Source organism: Chenopodium album, chromosome 4 (assembly GCF_948465745.1).
Source record: "Chenopodium album chromosome 4, dcCheAlbu1.1, whole genome shotgun sequence".
Taxonomy (NCBI): Eukaryota; Viridiplantae; Streptophyta; class Magnoliopsida; order Caryophyllales; family Amaranthaceae; genus Chenopodium; species Chenopodium album.
In genome coordinates this window covers 80,165,183-80,186,386 of record NC_137837.1, presented here as the reverse complement: position 1 = coordinate 80,186,386, position 21,204 = coordinate 80,165,183, and the positions used below count along the sequence as shown (strand labels likewise).

The 21,204-nt window shown below is 35.8% G+C and overlaps 1 protein-coding gene across 2 annotated transcripts in view; it reads left to right on the top strand.

Moving 5' to 3' along the window:
* Window positions 1-834: 834 nt before the first annotated feature.
* The window catches only part of LOC145629522 (putative WD repeat-containing protein C2A9.03), a 32,256-nt gene continuing 11,886 nt past the window's right edge, over window positions 835-21,204 (top strand). Inside the window, exons 1-8 of one of the 2 annotated variants that reach the window (XM_081682145.1) lie at window positions 835-982; window positions 1,531-1,683; window positions 1,775-1,942; window positions 2,048-2,134; window positions 7,202-7,336; window positions 7,548-7,658; window positions 7,933-8,024; window positions 8,135-8,240. In XM_081682145.1, coding sequence (XP_081538271.1) covers window positions 1,543-1,683; window positions 1,775-1,942; window positions 2,048-2,134; window positions 7,202-7,336; window positions 7,548-7,658; window positions 7,933-8,024; window positions 8,135-8,240 — 840 coding nt within the window. In that variant the 5' untranslated portion in view covers window positions 835-982; window positions 1,531-1,542. Of the gene's footprint in view, window positions 983-1,525; window positions 1,684-1,774; window positions 1,943-2,047; window positions 2,135-7,201; window positions 7,337-7,547; window positions 7,659-7,932; window positions 8,025-8,134; window positions 8,241-21,204 lie in introns of both variants that reach the window. The other variant, XM_081682144.1, reaches the window with a different exon arrangement.

Genomic DNA, 21,204 nt, shown 5'->3' with positions numbered 1-21,204 from the left:
ATTCTTATCGGTACACTTTTATTTTTATTTTTTCTTTTAATTTTTTATTCCTTCATTTATTGTGTGTCATTTTATTAAAGAGTCACTACTTTATTTTGTAATTATCTTCTTCAACTAATGTCACTTTAAGGGTGAGCTTACGAGGTGGTCAATCTTGGAGCTCCAGTGTTGACCCCGAAGCTCCGGTGTTGACCACCATACAAGCTCACCCAAGTACCCCATTCAAATAAAATATAACTTAAAATGTCCTTTTTTTCACAAATCTTTACTTAGTATTTAAAAACACAAACCACATTTTTTTATATGACACATGACATCACAAGTTACTCAATACCCCATATAACACATGTCACCTCCCTTAATATTTATATTCAAATAAGAAAATGAAGTGTTTCATTTTCACCATAATAAAATAAAGTTCAATTAATTAGTACTTATTACATAAACATATGAATTATAATAAAAATAATCTTTTCATCTCTTAGACTTTAAATATAATTTAAACTAATATGTCTTTTCATATTTCACAATCTTCAGGTATATATATCTAAATAAATTCCTTCATCTTCTTTCACAGTTTTACCACCCTCAGTCTTTTTTTCCTTTAAGTTTTAGAAATAAAGCAATTATTCCATATACTGTAATTAACCCCAAGTAATAACCCGTGCATTAAGCGGGCCAAAAAGCTAGTTTTTACTTTCCTTTTTAAAAAGTCGACCATTTAAAAAGGTTTTTTTTTTTTTTTTTTTTTTTTTTCACAATTTTCTCTTTTTTAAAAAGACAATTAAGTACTACGTAATTAAGGAGGTCTTTTTTTTTTTTTTTTTTCACAATTTTCCTCCAATGTTTTCAATTTTTTTCCTTTAGAAATTTTCACTTTTACGCTGCACCCCCTTTTCTCTCTTCCATTGAAATATACTCTGAGTTCTCCATTGAAGCGGTTTTAAAGCTTTCTCTCTCCTCCATTGAAGCAGCTTTTGAGGTAAGAGTATTTTTTAAATAATCGAATATAAACTTGACAACCTAGGGTTTGGTTTCGCATATTGTTAATTTGATTGTCCGTATAGTCAATTTAGGGTTCTTCACTTCTTCTAACGTTGATTGTTGAACTATTGGCTTTAATTACTTAATTCATGAGCGATTATACAGCTAGAATTTTGCTATATGGACTTTGTGTAAATATTGAAAAGAAATTCATGTGATTTTTCGAGCCTAATATGAATTTTGAGTCAAATTGCATTAGTCTTATAAGTAATAAACCTTTAATGATGGGAAGAAACTATGAATATGGACCTTTCTCCCTGGCCCAGGCGGCAGCCACCCCTCCTGCCTGGGCTCAAGGACGGGCTGCATAAGAGTGGTAAAATCGTGCTTCTAACATGTATTTGAGTTACTGCTCTAATGCTTATCATTGCATATGTATGCTGCTTCTAGTCATTGCTCCCATTTTCTATTTCTTGTTTGTGCTTTACTTGAAATACAGCTAATCTTCATTGCTGTATTGTTTGGTTGTTGATATGGGTAGAATAGGCTGCTTTGAGGATGTCCCATCTTCATATCGACGATGCTGATTATATGGCAGAGGAGTACGAAATTGAAGATTTTGATGATGATATGGATGAAGATTTTCGTGATAGAGAGATGGGTGGATCAGATTCTGAAATTGAAGAATATGATTTCATGGTTGGTGATAATCCACCCCACTTTTTTAACTTTATTTTCTTTTTCCTACGAGTTCTAGCAATCAGCCAATTTTGATTGCTTCTGGATTTAGGAAAATAAATTTGCAGATACTTCCTCCGCCCAAGCTAGGAGAGGCAGAGACATCCAAGGCATTCCCTGGGAAAGGCTCAGCATTACTAGGGAAAAGTACCGGCAGACTCGAATAGAACAATACAAGAACTATGAAAACATCCCCAACTCTGGTGAAGGGACAGAGAAGGTGACTGTAGTTAAATCTTTTTCTCTTTTCTTGTAAAGTGCTATGTTAAGTTTTAAAGTTTATTTGATGATTATATAGTGATTGCTCCTTCCTTTTGACAACTAGGTATGCAAACAAACAAAGAAAAAGGGGATATATTACGACTTTAGACACAATTCAAGATCTGTGAAGTCAACTATTCTCCACTTTCAGGTTACTTTATCCAGATTGATTTATTCGTTCTTTTGGCAGTGATTCCTTTTTTTTTGTTCCCTTGTAGTATGACTAGTATCTCATCCATAAATCATGTGAGTGGCTGGTTAGTGTTGTCTTTGTCATATTTGGTCACACTATCATTCTCTTTCATGTGTATGTGGTTGGAGCAAAACTCCTGGGTCTTTTCATGTGTTTCTTTGTTTTCTAATCGATGTGAGCCAATTCACTTATCAGTCATTGTTATTGGCTAAGGCAGCAGGGGCTTTCTAGGATTACTCAGTTGGGAGGTTCAAAGGAACTGGGTTTAACGGTTGATCTATAATTTCCTTATCCTGTTTTTAGAGGACAACTTATCTTGTTTTATTTAATCCTTTTCCTCAGCTGTTAATGTAACTCTTAATTTTTTATTTATTTATTTATTTTTATGGCCCTGTTTGGGAGAAAGCTGAAGGTGATTGAGTTAGCTGATTTTGACTAGCTGATTTTATTAACTGATTTGACTAGCTTATTGTATTAACTGATTATATAAAAGTGTTTGGTAAATAGCCGATAGCTTAAAGGTGATTGAGTATGTGGAAATGTGAAATGACCAATAAGCTAATTGTGGGGTAGGTAGTTTAGATAGGATTTTAAATTAAATGAGGTTATAAGTGTCATTTCACAATAATTAATGAATAAGCTAATTGAAAAAGCTCCTAAAATGAGCTTTTTCAAAAAGAGCTTATTTAGCGGAATAAGCTCTTTCAATAAGCTTACTACCAAATACTTGTATTAGCTTGATTGACTAGCTTGTTTGACTAGCAGTTAAAGTTAGTCAAATAAGCTAATATACCCCCAATAAACTTACTACCAAACAGGGCCTATATAAAGTAGAGTAGTGTTAATAGCAAGAGTGGGAAAGGTAATGTTGGAGTGATGGTGTTTGCACATTCCTTTTGTTGGTTTCATCACTCTTGGACACAGTACCATTTTCCTGCATATTGTTTTGTGCTTACTAAGCCATTTGTTAATAAATTGTACAATTTTTTTTTTTATAATTCTTGTTTACCAACTTATTTATTTACGGAAACTAATGAACTCTTTATCAAATACGTATCTCCTAACAGTTTGAGTTATTCCTCCTATGTTTCTTTAGTTTTTTTTTTAATACTTTTTCTTAATTTCTTATTTGGATATTAAAGGCTCCACTTAGAGTTCAATACTTTGAGTAAGGAGAAGTATATTTGTATAGTGGCTATATTGGAATTTCCCTTCCCTATTGTTCCTTCTTCACCCCGAAAAAGTAGTGAATTTATACCATTATTTCCTCAATAGCCAAACATAAAATTACAAAACTCGTATGGAAGGATAATTAGAACAATCCTCTATTAGTGAGAGCAGGTGGGGAGTAAACCTCCTCACTGTATAGCCTTCTAAATGCCTCTATAATCATTGGGAATTGATGATAGCAAAAATTTCTTATGTCACCCTTTAGAAAATAATATTTCCTACACAGAGATTTAGGGTATCCTTGCACTTCTTATTTATAATGGGTTTTGAAATCAATGAGAACCTAGTAGAATGGTAAGATAATTGATGTGGTGTCGAAACGCTCACAAATTAATAGTAATTACCTAGATTACTAACTTGTAATTAGTGGAAGTAGGGGTCAATCCCACGAGTGTGATTGCAACAAATTAAGAATAAGATCCAGAACACTTAACTAAGACTCTAAAACAATAAAAGATATGATTGAGGGAGTTTAAGGATAAGGAATAACTAGTAAATAAATCTAATAAAGAATAGAAACACTAAAGGAACTTGATATACTCGACAACTATATATAGAAATCCATCATGCATATGTATAATCCCATACATATTACTTAACCCTTTAGAATAGCTTGACTTATGGAATAAGTTCCCCTATTTTTCCTTAAGATATAGTTAGATCTAGTACGACTTTCACTACTCCTAACCAACAAATAACCCCTATACTATGAGCACGGAATTCAACAAATAACCCCTATACTACGAGCAAGGAATTTAACTTGATGATAGCATTAAGAACTAGGAAAACATTAAGCCTACAGTAGTCCTATACAACCATGACATTATTGGAATGCGATTTCACCTATATCAAGAATTACTTTACAATTAATAGAGTGGAACGTCCTCCTCTACAATTGATAGCTAATTTATTAATGCGTCCTAGCAATTACGAACTTAGTTTTATTAATTAGCGATAGAAATCAAATCCAAACAAATAGTTGTACACCTACTTATACAAAATCATCATTTATAGGCTTAAACAACAATTCAAGAATACCTCCAAAGCATTAATCTTAAAAAACCATCAATACTCATCTCAAATACTAATTATAGACTCATAATACAAAGATAAGGAAGGAAAATAAAGCAAAAACTCATCAAGTTCCTCAGATTTGGTTCCTCCTCTCAGGTTGCTCCGAGTTCTTCCGCTGGAATGTATCACGAATAGTGACAAACAACTCCTAACCCTTGAGGGGTTTTGGAGTGAAGTGTCCCTTCTCCGGCGTTTGCCTCCCTTCTCCTTTTTTTATGACCTAATTTCATGGCTTTAAATAGGCTAAGAGATGAGTTGGAACCTTTCAAAGATAAGGAAAGTAATTAGATAAGTTTAGGAAAAATATATCTCTTTCCACATCTTTATCCATTTGATAAGATCTTCACTTTTATCAAATATATCTTTTCCAATTGCTGCAGATCTTGTAAATTACTACCCAAGACTTCCCGAATTCGTAGATTCAATGAACCTAGACAAACAAAACGTGCCTAACAAGTTCTTTTTCACTTCGTCAATTTTAACTTCCATTCATGTTTGGCATTGGCTCCTCAACAACCTATACTCAAAAGAGATATAAGTTACAAAATATCAAAAACCCAAATAAAGACACTAAAATGTTAAAGGAACTAACCTAAAATCTAAGGAACATAGATAGAAAATAGTGTCGGAAATAACACTCATAATTAATCTTCATATGCAATCTCAAATCTCAATGTTATTAATGTACTCCTTAGTGTTGGCCTGGATTCCTTGAAATAATTAGGGGATTAAAATCTAATGGGGAAAAAATTAGCAGAGGATCAGTTATAGGGTAAAACTTCATTTTCCTAAAGTTTGGCATTAATTCTAGAGTAAGGATTTCCTCCATTGCCTGCACTAACTTGAATGGACCTTGGTATAAAAATTGGAGTATAAATAATTTTTTGTTGGACTTGGCTTTGGTGGAATAAAGATGGTGGGAGTTGGAAGGTTGAAGGCAGGTTGGTAAAGAGGAGAATGAGAGAAATGGAAATCAGGCGGTGATGTTGAGGGGGAAATCATTTCACTGGGGCCCTGGGTAACTTTTACCCCCTTTTTAAGGGGAATATATTACTCCCTTGCAATTTTACTTTCTATCCAGGCAAGTAAAAGTACCAGAATATTTTACTCCTTTACTCTTTCCTCCCTCTTTACTGCCACAGGCAGGGCCTTAGTAAAACACTTTTCAACCTCAAAAGTCTTGTTTGCAGCTTGTAACTCATTTCCCATCGAGTCATACCTGTCTCTTTGTTTTTTGGGGTGGGGGGGTGGGGGGAGGGATTTGGTTCACGAATTCCAGTATGGATGTATGGACTTAAAATGGGTCTAAATTCATACCATGTGTGTGGTTGATATTAGTAAGAGTTTTAAACCTATGCCTTAAACCCTTTAAAAATAGGCCTATGAAGTTGGCTCGTACCAATGTTCCAAGTATCAATTAAAAAGTGGTGTGATTTTTGCGATGAACCCACTTCCACCACCCGTTACACTCACCTACAGCAGACACTGACCGTCAGAAGAGACAGCAAGAGCAAGAGCAGACCAACAACAACAACAAGCCGTGGCCACTACAAGGGGAGGCAGAGGACTGTTAAGCAGGGAAGACAAGCACCTTTAGTTATTTGTTTGTTACTGTGTTAGAGTAGAAAGAAGACAAGAATAGTACTTGTAGTAATTAAGGCCTTGTTAGCCAATTCTTACAATGTAGTAGTAGTATAAATAGTAGTGGTCTAGTAAGGAGAGGGTATCCAGAAATTGTATTGAGAAACCTTGGAGAGTCATGGCCTTAAGCCATTGTTATGTACGCAAGCTTGATGCTTATCAATCGAAATTATCCTCCCGACTGTTTATTTTTGTCTGAACAACCACGTCCGTTGCATTTTTTTATTTTTTTTGTGGGGTGGGGGGTAGGGGGGATTCTAGAAATGAACCAAACACCTTTTACTAAGAATCATGTTCCAAACCCCTACAATCTTGTTCTCATTTTTGAATTCCACCTCATACCACTTTGCGGAACCCTATGGCCCCTCAAAGTGTTTTTTGGGCTTGGCTTATTGGGTATATTGTGTTAACTAGACTAATTATAAGGGAAAGATCTGTATAGAATGTTATGGAGGCAGGAGCAAATGTATTATGAAGAGTAATTATGAGGAGGGCTTGTAATGATTGGAACTCGGCAGTGCTGGCGGGAGCCTTTGTTGAATCTTTTTGAAGTTTCTTTTGAACTTCCTTAATTTCTTCTCTGAGCTTAATCTTGCAATGGACTGGCCACTGGTTATAATATAATGAGTGATCAGCTGCATGCACATATAAAACCTTTCATATTTTTTCCGGCTGCTCTTGTACTTTTTGGATGTCAGTCATGTCTTTCAGCTTTGCTATTAATATTAGCAATGGTTCTATCGCTTAGCAAGCATCGTCTCACTTGATTTACCGTGGCATCAGTTGATTTAGTGCAGAGATTGATTGTTAATGCATCATTGGTAGCATCACTACCATGTGCCTTTTTCCTGAAGTTCATTGTCTAAATGGGTTGTGTCTAAAACTTTTGACTAGTATCCTTTTGCACAAGTTTGATTAGTCCTCTATAGGAATCTGAGCTAGTTCATATCTGAACATATAAATTCAAAAATATTAATATGCCCGCATCACATGTGAATAGAAGCTTGTAATAGAAAGAATACCTTCAAGTATGATGTAAAATTTTATTAAACAATCATGCATTTTCTTGTGCTGGTGCAGTTAAGGAATTTGGTTTGGGCTACCTCGAAGCACGATGTATATCTCATGTCTAATTCATGTATTGTCCATTGGTCTTCATTGGCGCGTTGCAAATCCGAGGTTCTTAATGTCTCAGGGCATGTAGCTCCAACAGAAGTGAGTTTTGATCATGCAGAACTTGGATTCTTACCCCTTAAAGCATCGCCTACTATATGGTTGGAATTTACTTATGTTCATTGTATTGCAATACTCACTCCATCCACCTAATGAGGTTTATTAAACTTATAATGACTATTTCTGCACTATATGGGATGAGATGGATTTGTTTCAGTCAGAAACTAATGTTTTCATATTGCTGTCTATCTAGAAACATCCTGGAAGTATATTGGAAGGATTTAGTCAAACCCAAGTCAGTACTCTTTCTGTCAAAGATAATTTGCTAGTTGCTGGAGGATTTCAAGGGGAACTTATTTGCAAGGTTAGACAACATTTCTTCTATCGATCATATTATTTTGTTTTGTAATTTGAATGAGCTATACTTGCATTTTTCATGACATTTTCAGCTAACATGAAAGACCGCTGTATTTACTTTAGTTTACTGCCTTTTTTATCCTCTCGGTGGCCCCTTGGAAACTGGGAAGGATCATCTCTTTGACTAGACAATATTTTGGAAAGATTTTGGTCATGCAATAACACAAGATAGATTCATCACAAATATATGCTAAATGCTATATTGCAAATTGAACTGGCAGAATTTGGACAGATCTGGAGTGAGCTTCTGCACGAGGACCACATATGATGATAACGCTATTACTAATGCTGTTGAGATCTATGCCTCTTCCAGGTAGTTGGGGAGTTTTTCCTGTGCTGTTATTCCCTCTTTCCTTTTGTAAAATACTCCATTGCAAAGATTTTCACTTATTAAGTTTTCTTTCAATATTGTTTCTATTGCAGCGGTGCAATTCATTTTACTGCCTCCAACAATGATTCTGGAGTGAGGGACTTTGACTTGGAGAAGTTTCAGCTTTCAAAGCATTTTCAATTTCCTTGGCCAGTAAATGTTAGTCAGCCTTTTAATCTTGCATTTCAACTTTCATGGGAGTCTTTAGGTTCTTTAACTTGTTGATTCTTATCTTCTATATGTATATGCTTGTTCCCTCCCCTCCCCAGTGGTGGGGAGGTTTGGAGGGGACCAGGGATGACAACACTTGGTGCGCGGCAATCATTAGTTGGATGTTTTCTAACATACATGGCCTGTTATAACTTCACCCACATGCTTTGTGACTGCACGCATGTGTGCAGCTATGCAGAATGTTTCTACCTATGAACAATGTATAAAAAAAGCTCAAGGTACACTGAGTTTATTGGGATCCTGCTATGCCTACGCATGCTTTGGGTGCACCTCATTGAAGTTAGGCACACTCAATGAACATTAGGCGAGCAAGTTTAAGACGCTTAGGAAAGTATTCAAGAACAAATGGGGGATAGTTCAATGTGCCAATCAGCGCCTGGCCGCTTTCTATTTCAGGAACAAGCATATATAAATCAATCTCTATTTAATTGATAAAAAGGGCCGTTTTTCAAAGAGTATCCGTCACATATAGGATTCAAATTAAAGGCATATAGTCTAACCGTCAAAGTGAAGTCATGACCTAAAACAAAAAATATTGGAGCAACATCTAAAGCTGTGTGCCTTGTTGAATGTGCCTTGCCTAACTCAAAAAGAGCCGTGTACCCCATTTACTTAATACCATAGCGCCTTAGGTGCACTCTTTTATACACTGTCTATGAAGCATGAATATGTATGCCCCTTGGTTATATCAACATTGCCAAACCATATTGAACACCAGAACATGTATAATGTGAAATTCACCCAAAAAGGCAATGTTGGCAGCATGGCTATCTATTTATTTTGAGTTCTTGGGAAGTGAGGATTGCAACATGTCAAAATGGGTGTTTTGTTCACATTGCATATTTTGTTGCTCAAAAATGGCAAAAGAGAGAAAGATATGTAATTTAGTTAATTAACATACCTAAACATAACCTTAGGATGTTGAACAGGCCCTTCTCTTTGTTGTCTGATCTAGTGGGGCTTTGCTGTAAAAGATTTTTCCAGCATCAATTTTGGTGGATTTCTTTCTGTCATGGTCTTTTTTTACTTTCATTCCACTCTTGATTAGGTCATCTTTCAGCTTAGATGTCTGGTTAATAAGTGGAGTTGGCTACATTATTTATTTTTTTCGTTTACTAAACTTTTATTTTTAGGAAAATTTGCTAAGAATAAAACAACCTTTCACCAATCTTCCGATAATGGAACCACCTTTTGATTATCTCAAAATAACACGACCTTTCACATGTATCTTCTTAAAATGTAACAAAAGACCGGTAACCTATTTGAAAGATTAAATTGGACACATGTCGCATTATTGTTGGTTAGGATTTTTTTTGTAATTTATAATTTTCATTTTTGAAAATTGATTTTTAATTAAATTTTTAGGATTTTTTAGGAAATAACACCACAAAAATCACAGAAATTTGATTATAACACCACAAATTGAAAATTTTATTATAACACCACAAAAAAACCCATAAATTTGATTTTACCACCCACTAACGGATTTTTGGATGGAATCCGTTAGTGGGACCACTATGGACACGTGTCATTTAAGTATTGGTTTTAAAAAAAAGGAAATAAAAAAACAACCCTAACCAAGCCAGCAACTGCCAGCCTCCCTATGTCCCACCTAAACCAACGAAATCGGGCGTTACCACCCTCAAAACCGACGACAACCACCCTAAACCCATGCCTCAAATCCAATGATAAGCGCATTATGCACCATGAAATCTGCCGCCTAGAAATCGATACTGCTTCTGGGTATAGGTATGGGTGTGGGTTGGGGTTTCGACGGTTTCGTGACAGTATTGGGTAAAGCAAACAAGTTCGACGACGGTGGTGGGTGTGATGTTGTTTCGGCTGGTTTAGGTTGGGGTTACGTTGGTTCGGCGACGGTGCGGGCTTGGGTTTCGGCGAAGGTGTAGGCTAGGGTTTTGACTGGTTTAGATTGGGGTCATGGGCTTCGACAACAGTTTTGGATCTTCGTTGATGGAAGATTTGTTTCAAAGGTCGTATTGTATTGAGATAATCAAATGGCCATTTCATTTTTGAAAGACCGCCGAAAGGCTATATTATTCTTTACAAATTTTCCTTATTTTGTACTTTTTCCACCTAAAAATCCAACCTTCATTTTATTCCTCAAAAATCCAATCTTTACACCTCATCTTCTCTAACAGATCCATTTTACATGTAACTTGATAAACAGGTTAAAAAGATTTTTTATTTTATTTTATTTTTATTTTTAGATTCTCTCATTTTCCCTTCTCACTCCTATCTCCTCAAACACTGAAACCACTCACAGGGTAAAGTCGTATCCCCTAATAAAAAATAAATACCTAAATCACTAACTAAGGTAGATAGGGAAGTAGGGTCGATCTCCACAGGGAAACAAGTCTTTTTACTTCTAATTAATTATTATAATTTAAATTATTTAAGTAACCAATATTTATAATTATGAGACTAAACTACAAAGAATAAGAGTAGGGAGAAAACAATATATAAAGGGATCTAGGGTATAGGTTCACCAATAAATAATACTCTAGGGTAAAACATAGTAATCAATGACATTGCATATATAACATGATTAACAGGCTCTCGCAATTTATTAATCAACATAGATCTAACAGGCTCTCGCAATTTACTAGATCTAAGTCCTCATTGAAAATAACCTTTAATATCAAATTAACATCTGCTCGATTCATCAATTTAATATTGCTATACTTTTACAAGCCGCAATTGTAAAACATTAAAACAATCCAATAGGAAATTATCATGCAATACCAACAATCAATAATAGTCGATCATCAATGTATCAATTAATCAGATGGGGCTCTCGCTACTTATTACAATCACACAATTAATTTATCGGTATTAAATCTCATCTCTCGAATCTTGACTTAACCATTTATAAATTAACTTGCCTATTGAAACTAGACCTAACATTAATTCTCATCTCTCGATTCTTGAATCAATATTGTCAAACTCATGCATAAAAGATAGGCCTAATCTAGTCATAGAGCATTAAATCAATCAATAGGAAATTAATCTAGCATTGATAATTAACAACAACAAATTATCCCTTCATATTATTTATTAGATCCCCATAAACCCTAGAAATTAAACTACTCACACATATTAAAAACTAAACTAATCAAAATAATAAAATAACTCATGATCAAAGAAATAAAATAAATAACTAAGATTAAGGGAAAAGAAATCGTTACCAAATAATCTGGAATTAATCAAAGAAACAATAACAAAGGTTTAGAGAGAGAGTTTAGAGAGAGAGAGAAAGTCTAAGAGAAAAGATTAAGAGAAGAAGAAGTCGAAGTAGAGAATACTAATTAATCCGTACAAAAACGAATTTAAACAAAACTAGAAAACAACTCCTAATTAGAAACTAATTGCTTGTAAAAAACACTTCTCTAGAAACACGCGCCCGATCGGGCTAGAGGCCGCCCGATCGGGCGCGCCTTTTTGTCGCACAAGTCTTCTTAGATGCCGCGCCCGATCGAGTTAGCAGCCCACCCGATCGGGCGCGCTTTCCCTTGATGGCACTCCCACGCGCATTCGCCCGATCTGGCGATTGCTTGCCCGATCGGGCCCGGTCTTTATCTTCAAGGCTTTGGACTTCGATTGGGCTAGATTTCTCGGCCCAATCCATATTTCCTCTCGGGTCACGAATACATGGTCCAATTGCCTCGTGATCCAAATAACCGAGCCCTTAATCACCGGCTCGATGGCTCTAACCGGCCTTGGGCTTCAAAAGTGGTTGCGTTCTTCCAATGCTCGTAGTTGCTTCATAAAAATCTCGGGAAAATGCTCCAAAGGTGCAATTCCCTGCAAAACTCAACCAAAACTACGAAAACACTAGAAAACACATATTAGTAATAAAAGTGGCCCGAAAGAGCCAAAAACGCTACTAATAACGACCACGGGACGGGGGTAAAACACTATATAAAACAGACATATCAACCACCAACCCCACCTCCGTCACCACCACTCATCACCGCCATTTCTGTCTCCTCTCCTCCCCTCCCTCACTTTCATTCTCCCTCTTTATCTCTTTCACCTCCTCCTCCATGGATCAACCCTCACCCAACTTGACGAACTCTCATCGACGATCTCCAATCAAAGAGCTTCAAACTCCACCATCACCACCGTACCACACAACACCTCTTCCTCCTCCTCCTCCTGTGAAACCACCACCACAACTTGGACAACTGCCTCCTCTTCCCACCACCACAACCCTCCCTCTTTCTATCCTCGAGAACGAGGAGTTAAGTGGGTGAAACGACATCAACATCGATTGAAATGACACCGTCAAATTTGCAGGTTTGAAGGTTGGGTTTGAGGCGGTTTTGGGGAAGCAAATTTGGGAAGACGAGGTTTGCCTTTGAAGTCTGAGTAGGATGAAGACGCCATTGTTGTTGCTTTTTTTTTTTTCCCAGTTTTCTCTCTCCTCTCTTCTTCAAGTAAATCGACGATTTGGGTTTGGAGTTGGTGGCTGAGCGTGTGTGTTGGTGGCTAGGGAAGGTGGCTGTGCGTTTTTGTTGGTGGCGTGTGTGCGCAGGGGAGAGGGAGTGGTGGCAGGGGAGAAGGTGGTGGTGGTGGGGAAAAGGGGTTTCTGATTTTTTTTTTTCTTTTTTGTTTTTTAATAATTAAAATGATAATTAACCTATCAATAGCTGACACAAAGGTTTGATTTTTGTAAAGAAAAAGTACAAAGGTTGGATTTTTCTTTTCCATTTTTCCTATTTTTTATTTTATTCTTAAGGTGAAAAGGAAGTGTCTTTTCTTTGTCCTTAATTAGAAGGGTTATTTTCTTTTATTAATGATTGAAATGTGCTTAATTTAAAGCTTTTCACATATTGATAAACAATTCAACTTTGCTATATTAAATTAAATTGTTCTGAATAATGCATCACGTTTTCCTTTTTTTTTATAAAGATTTTTTTTTTCTCTATTCTATAACCATGCGTGCAACTTACTTTATTACTCCCTCCATTTTTTTTTAACCCACCTTTTGTTTTAGGTCTTTCTTTTCTGAATTATTGACTTTGCTTTATTGTACGTATGGCATACCCCTTTTACCATTGACAAGGGATAAATCGGTCGTTGGACGAATACCCTAAAGCCAAACACTATTTATACCTAAACTAACCTAAGACAAGTCTAGGGTAAATAAAGGATCGTATCCAGAGGGAATAAGTATGAGTACACCGAGAACATGAAACGGTTATAATCTAGTTCAGTCAAGTCACAAATTGGGGTTTTGATTAATTAACTACTAAGGAGACAAACACTTAATGGGAATCGACACCAACTAAACTAATAGATCAATACAATAGGCAAACATGAACACAAATTGGGTGATAGAAAGGGCATAACACTAAGTATTCCTAAACCAAACTCAACTAACATGATAGCCAACCAAGTCTCGATGGAAAGTAGTTCACTAACTCGGATTTGTCTTTCGATCGGTAAGAGGAAGCATTAAGGCCAAGTAATTGGGATTTCGCACCTAATTTTCGCAACTAAGACTACTATATCATCCAAATAAGGAACCGTAATCAAGATTAAAATTTAGTCTAATCATAGAAGAAAAGGCTCATAGCTAGGGATGACAACTGGTCGGATCTGGACCGAGTTCGGAATGACCCGCATCTGTCACGTCTGGAAAATAAAGACCCGGAACCAGATTCGATGGGTGCAACGGATCCAGGTCCAAAACGGGTCCAATATATTTTGGCTAAATTTTTGCAATAAATGTGATGTTTGGGTCAACAGATGCATTTCAAACTTCCCAAACTAAATTAAAGTTATACAAGTATATAACTAATCTAAAAACACTAAGTAACCCACTTATACACTTATATATTGAAATAAAAATTATAAACAACGAAAAACATACGATGTTACAAATGAGCAAGTGAAAAAACAACGATGATGTATCCGACATGAGCATCCAAAATTCATCTCTTGAACGGGCTAATCTTTATCATAACTAACATAATTAACATTTTAATAAAGAAACATACAATTTTAGTTTTTTTTAATAGGAAAATTAAAAAACGGGTAAATTGATCCGGGTCTGGTTTGGACCAGACCCGAAACCCGGATGTGTTTTTTCGATAGATTGATCCAAAATTTGAAAACGGATTTGGATCTACGGATCCCGGTCAGGTCTAGATCCACTACCATCCTTACTCATAACCAAACTTCATATTTCAATGCAAGCATAGAAGTGAAAACATGAGCAATAAGTGGCCATCCAATTACACATGCAATTAAGCAATTCTTTAACAATCAATCAACCCAAAATGAACATGCAAGCACAAACACCAATCAACTCATGGCTTACACCCAACCCCTAGTTAAGAAACTACTCACTAATCATTGTGTTCAACATCCTAACAACAATGTAGTAACAACAAAGTAGAGTGCACATGCAACAACAATTAAGCAAGGTTAAGAGAGAAATTATCACTTCAAAGTAAATAAAATCAGAAAATAAAGGAGATAGAGGAAAAAGATTACTTAAGATGCTTCAAAGTTTGAGAAATTCTTGAATTCAAGAGAACAAACTTCAATTGAACTATTACAATGATTGCGTTTTGAGAATCTAAACTAAAGGAGAGAAAATCTATGCTTTAATTAGGATAATAAGCTTAAGGAAGTTTGGAGAGAAGAAGATCCGTACTAATAAACTAAGGGAGGTATTTAAATGACCCCTAGATGAAAAGGACCGGGAAAACAAGAATTGCAATTCACAGTAGGTCTCTACGGACGTGCCATGTTGTGCACGGCTGTGCGTGTAAAGTTGAGGCAATAGCTATTGTTTTGGACCCGGGCATCCTGCACGGACAGGCATGGGTGTGCCATGTCCTACACGGACGTGCTGCACACGTCTGTGTTTGGCCTCATTCTTCTTTCTTTCTTCAATCTTGCTCTTCCTTCTTCATTTTTGCTTCACTTCTTTTCCTCATTGCCCTAAATTCCTTGCTTAGTTTCAAAGGTACTTCATAGTCCATTCTTAGGGACCTAAAATATTATAAAAAAAACAATAACAACCCCGTGAAGCACGTAATACACAAAAATGTATAAAGATAGAGTGATTAGTGAATTAAGACGTTGATTTCTTTTAAATTCAAGACTAAAAACCACTCTACAATCATATGAAATAGCAATCTATCAACCATCTTACCCTTTCAACCCCACAATCATTACACCTTTTCATGCTCCCTTTCTTACTTTACTCCCCCTTTTCTTATAGAAATCCACCTGTTTAGATCTTCTCTCTTAATTTATCTTGTAACTGCTTACATCCTTTAACAGTTTCTTAAATTGCATGTCTATAGGAAGTGAGTTTAACATAAAAGAACACAATAAGTATTTTGGTGTATATTTTTGTCATTCTTTCTCATGATAGGGCTCATCTAGTCCTCTATAATCTTAAAGACAAGTATAAAATGTGAGCATGAGAGTTCTAGGAAAAAAGGAATTTGAGGTAGTTTTAAATGCACATAAACGCAGTGTTACCCATACTTTTGTTAAACTGAGTAGAAAGTAGGATATCTATCAAGAGAACATAAGTGGTAAGACAAAAAACTAGGATTGGCTTGAAGGAAGTAAAAACTTCAGTATTTGTTTAATTACATGATGCTCCTTTTTTGTGCCATAGTGGCCAAATATGAGATTTACCGATGAGAAAGCTAACAACATTATAAATTATACAAACAAAGATGTATTTGCTTTTTATTCCTGATTTTCTTTTAAACATGGGACAAAGAACATAATTTATTCTCTGAAAGAAAGCCTAGACACTGGGCTCCTTGATGCCTAACTTCTATAAGGCCCTTAGTATTGTATATTCAACTATCTAGTGGGAAAATTTTAGTTCCTCTCCCTTGCAAAAAGCTGGTACATCTTTCATTAAGACTCATCTAGTGATCACTAATGGCTGTTTTCTTTTGGGCTTATTTTGAGTTCAGCTCATGTCAGCCCATTTCAGGGCCTTATTCTTGCCTTTCCTCTGTTTCCAAGCCCCTTCCTCTCAAATACATACTTCACTGCCCTTTCCCATGCTATGAAGTCTGTTAAGCCCTTTCCAAGCCACTTTTAATTTTCAACCTTTTTCAAGTTTTCCAAACTCTGATTTATCGGACTGATCCATCAAATTATCAGCTGCCCAAACTTCCACCTTGTCCTTTGATGGATAATAATTGGCATTGAATTTTTTACCTTGTTAGGATGGGTAGTGTCCTCCTTGATGTCTTGCTTCCACTATTGTTCAAGCTCCTCGTTGATAAGTTTTTTTTTTTTAATCACCACAAGTGGCATAGGCAGGGTGATTTTTAGAATGTAAAATGGAGGGTGGAATGTTTTGCTCTGAGAGGGCCGAGGATATGAGCCTAGGATTAGTAAAACTAGTTAAGGGCCTAACATTAATAGAAGGCATAAATGGTGTAAGATGGGTATGCTCAATTTTGTTGATACATAGGATTTAGGCAAATTTGTAGTTTTGTTATTGTTTGGACAACTTGTCCTCTTTTTGTACCTTGTTTCTTGAAGAATTGGTGATTTTTTTTTTCCTTATTCAATAGGAGGAGGGGGGTGGAGAGGGAATTAAATTTAGCTCCCAGCTTAGTTTAAAAACCCTTACATATGAAGAAGATGAAGAAACCTGGTGCCGAAAACCGTCGAGGATTTCTCGTCGTAGCAGCACCAATCAATTTCTTCAATTAATTAGTATTTTGTAAATTAGGTTTTTTTTTTTTTGGGTTTTTCTACATGGTACCCTTAAATTATTGCGTTTTCTATGTTGTGCCCTTCTAAATGCAAACTTCTACACAGTGCCCACAAGTTTTGTGTATTGTTTTATATATGCCCTTCATAAGCTGTTTTGTTAACCCTAATTAACTTATGGTTAAGTTAACCACCGACCTTAGTTAATTACTACTTAAATTTAAATGACATAAAATACATAATTAAAATCCCATTGTGATCAAACCTCTCACACTCATTGATGATGTTCACAAATGACAGAGAAAGAATTGGCACAAATTTGAATTTTTTTCATTGATGATGTTCACACAAATCCACCTACAAAACCAACAAAGCTAATCATCCTTTAACTTACTACTATCAAAGCTAATTCATCCTTAATTCGCTTTCACATAAAATAACCAGCAAAATAATGACGGATTGCTATTCACCCCCTTCTTGAAATTGTGATTCGTAGAAGACACCTTCAATTTAGCATGTTTTGGTATTTTGCAATTACATTTGAGTCGATTTGACATCGGAGAATGACGATACGGTGAATATTGGAGCTGAATTGGACGGTTTTACGAGAGAGGGGTTTTTGGGTTTTAACGGGGAAGGTTGCGGATTAGAAATTGGTTGAGGTTGTTTGCTAATTCGTTGTTGTAGAATTTGGATTTTAATTAGTGATGAGAAGATTGAGAAAGTTCAGAGTAAAAGAGTTCATTTTATCAATGTTTATTATGGAGAAGAAGAAGCTAATAATGGTGGAAGATCTTGAATTTGGGGGGAAATAGAACCACATTATCTTATAAAGTTATAATTACATCTTACTGACCTTGTTTTTAATAAAATAAATGGAAAAAAAAAATATTGCTAACCATAGTTAGTAGTTAATTTAAAGTGTTTAACACTAACTTAATGAATGGTTAAAAATGATAAAGTTAGTTAAACTTGTGGGCACCGTGTAGAAGTTTGGATTTAGAAGGGCACAATATAGAATACACAATAATTGGGGGGTACCATGTAGAAAAACCCTTTTTTTTTTTATAAATAGGGTTTTCAATAAGGGGTTAAATTAAAGCAATTTCATTCATATAAGAAGGGGCTTTTGCTCAATTTATCATTTAAAAGAGTGGGTAAGTTTTCAATTTGAAGAAAAATTGTTTTTTTTTTTTTTTTTTTTTAAAAAAAAATTTATTACAAATATTAATCCAAATCCCCTTTTTCGCGCTTTTAAACCTACGGCGTTGAGGCGTGCGCCTTGGAAGGTTGAGGTGTTTTTGCCCGCGCCTACGCGCTCTTGAGGCGCGCTTTTTAAAACTAAGACTCCCTGTCAATATTTGTTTCAAAATTACATTGTAAATGCTAAAGCTTAGTGTCACTTTCTTACCATTTTGGTATCATTATTTAAGGCACGAGCCTTCAATTTTAGTCGTAATTGTGAAGACTTTCTTACTTTTTAGGATCACTTATCTTTACACTTAGCATCACCGACTTAGCCTTTAGATATCAGATTTTTAGAGTATGCACCATTCGTATTTAAATCAGTCCATTTATGACATGGATTTTTAAAATGCAACTCTTAACTTAATAGTATACTTTTGAACCAAATTTAGTAAATAATCTTTTATCGATAAGACCATAGGGAAACCTTATAATCACAATAGGAAACCTTATAATCACATATGATATAACCAGGAGACAATAAAGGATATGTTCAACAATGAGTATGAACAACATAAATTATAAGTTCAAGGTTTGTTTGTTTGTTTGTTTTTTTTTTTTTTTTTTTTTTTTTTTTTTTTTTTTATGGAATACAAAAGTTCAATTTAAAGGGGAAGTTAGAGTTGGAGCTGAATAGTTAATGAAAGTTTTGCAAGGGGTTTATAAAATATCTTTGTAAAGGAAATCTATTCAGAAATTTGATATGTCCAAGATTTAGTGGTTTTTTTGTACAGTTGTGAAGTTGTTGAAAGTTTTGCAAGGGGTTGGAGTAGGCTATAACTAAAACAAAATATCTTTTTAAAGGAAATCAATGAATTTTGATATGTCCAAGAGGTTTTGTTTTTACTTTATTTTTGTTAGCAAACAATTTGAAATATGATAGATATCTATCAATCAATCAATCAAAGCCTTAAACCCATAAGTGGGTCGGCTACATGAACCAAAAATGATTATTTTGTATAGTCATCCACAAAAATCTTTTTCTTCCATCCCTTACAATCAAATGCCTCGTGCTCATGTAAATCAATATACTTCATACCCTCCTTAAGTCCTTCCTCTCCCTCGTTTAACCCCTCCATGGTCCTACTCTTCCACTCTTTGTACCGGTGCACCCTCGAGTCTTTGTCTTACATGCCGAACAGGCGATTTTTCCTTAGTTTGTTTGCAATGCTCGTCACATCTTCTTTCTTGCGAATAACCTCATTTATGACTCTTTCTCTTAGAGTATTCCTCCACATCCATCTTAACATGCGCATTTCCGTAACCTTCTTCTTTTTTATGTGCTCCTTAAAAGCCCAACATTTTGTACCATAGAACAACACTAGTCTTATGGCAGTCCGACAAGATTTCCCTTTCAAATGTAAGGGAATGCTTATACTCTTGTGGTCGCTCTCCATTTAAGCTACCCCGACTTAATCCTATGAGCTATGTCTTGATCAATGTCACCATTTTTTTTTGGAAGATCGAGCCAAGATATTAAAGTCCTTTCTGTTTAATCTCACTACATCATCGCTTGTCCCCCCCTGTGTGTACTAAAGCGACATGCTAAATATTCAGTCTTACTTTGACTTGACTTAAACCCTCTAGATTCCAATCTTTGCCTCCATTGCTTTGGCATTAACCCCATCTTTAGTTTCATCTACCAAAACGATATCATCCGCAAATAAGATACACCATGGAACCTCATCTTGAATTCGCCTTAATTACTTCATCTCGCTACGAAAAGATATGCAATCCAATTGCAATAGGAAATTCTTTTGTCAATCCTCCACATGACCTTACATTTGTTTTCACATCCCGATACATATCCTTAACCAGGTTCACGTACCTTTATGGAATACCTTTCTTCAACATTGCCCACCAAAGTACCTCTCTTAACATCTTATCATATGCCTTCTTTAAATCAATTATCAAATAGATTGGGATAAAACCAAATTGGTTATCTGAAATGCTTGTGCATGCCCTCAACCTATGTTCATTCACTCTTTCCCTCGATAGTTTGATCCCTCGATAATTATGTGGCTCATAAGTTTGATCCCTCGATAGTTACACAGAACAATCTTTAGCATTTCTTTTGTTTTTATAGACTGTGACTTAGTGTTCTTCCTCCAATCTCGCGGGATCCTTGTAGCCTCCATATCTTGTTAAAAAGGTTTGTCAACCAATCAATACAAATCTTACCTAAAACCTCTACACATCAAGGCCAAACGCCTTCTTCGGCTTCATCTTCTTCGGTGCAATCTCCACCTCTACTCTCCTAATCCTCCGCACATACTCCACGTTGATTTCTTCATCACTCATAGGGATGTCTCCTGTCACAACTCCTTTACTTCCATTAAACAGTTCATCAATGTACCCCTTCTACATGTCCTTAATGTCCTCATCTTGTACTAGAACAAGTTGGTTCTTATCTTTAACACACTTTACCATGCCAATATCCTTATTTGCCTCTTTTCTTCTTTTTGCCATTTTATAAATGATATTTTCTTCATCCCTTTTCTTTCGCTTGGCGAACAATTGCCTTTGTCTTACTCTTAACTTCCTTATACATTGCAAAGGTTTTATCGCTCCTGCATTTTCCAAAGCTTAACGACATTCCCTTTTTTCACTTAATTACTGCTTTCACCTTTTCATTCCACCGTAGAAGTCCCCCCCCCCTTGATTCCCCTAAGACCTCTTTGGCCACTCTCACGAATTTGTAACCAAGTCATGTCTGGATCCAGCTCTCCCTCCATCCCAACCCGCCTCCTTGATTACTTTTTCTGTAAAAAACTTAGCATTTGCATCCCTTAGAGTCCACTATCTTATCCTTGGCTCTTCTTATCCCCCCATTATCTTTGTCTTCTCTTTCAAACGAATAGTCATAACCAAAGGCCGGTGTTTGGTGACCACACTCTCTTTTAGGATGACCTTGCAG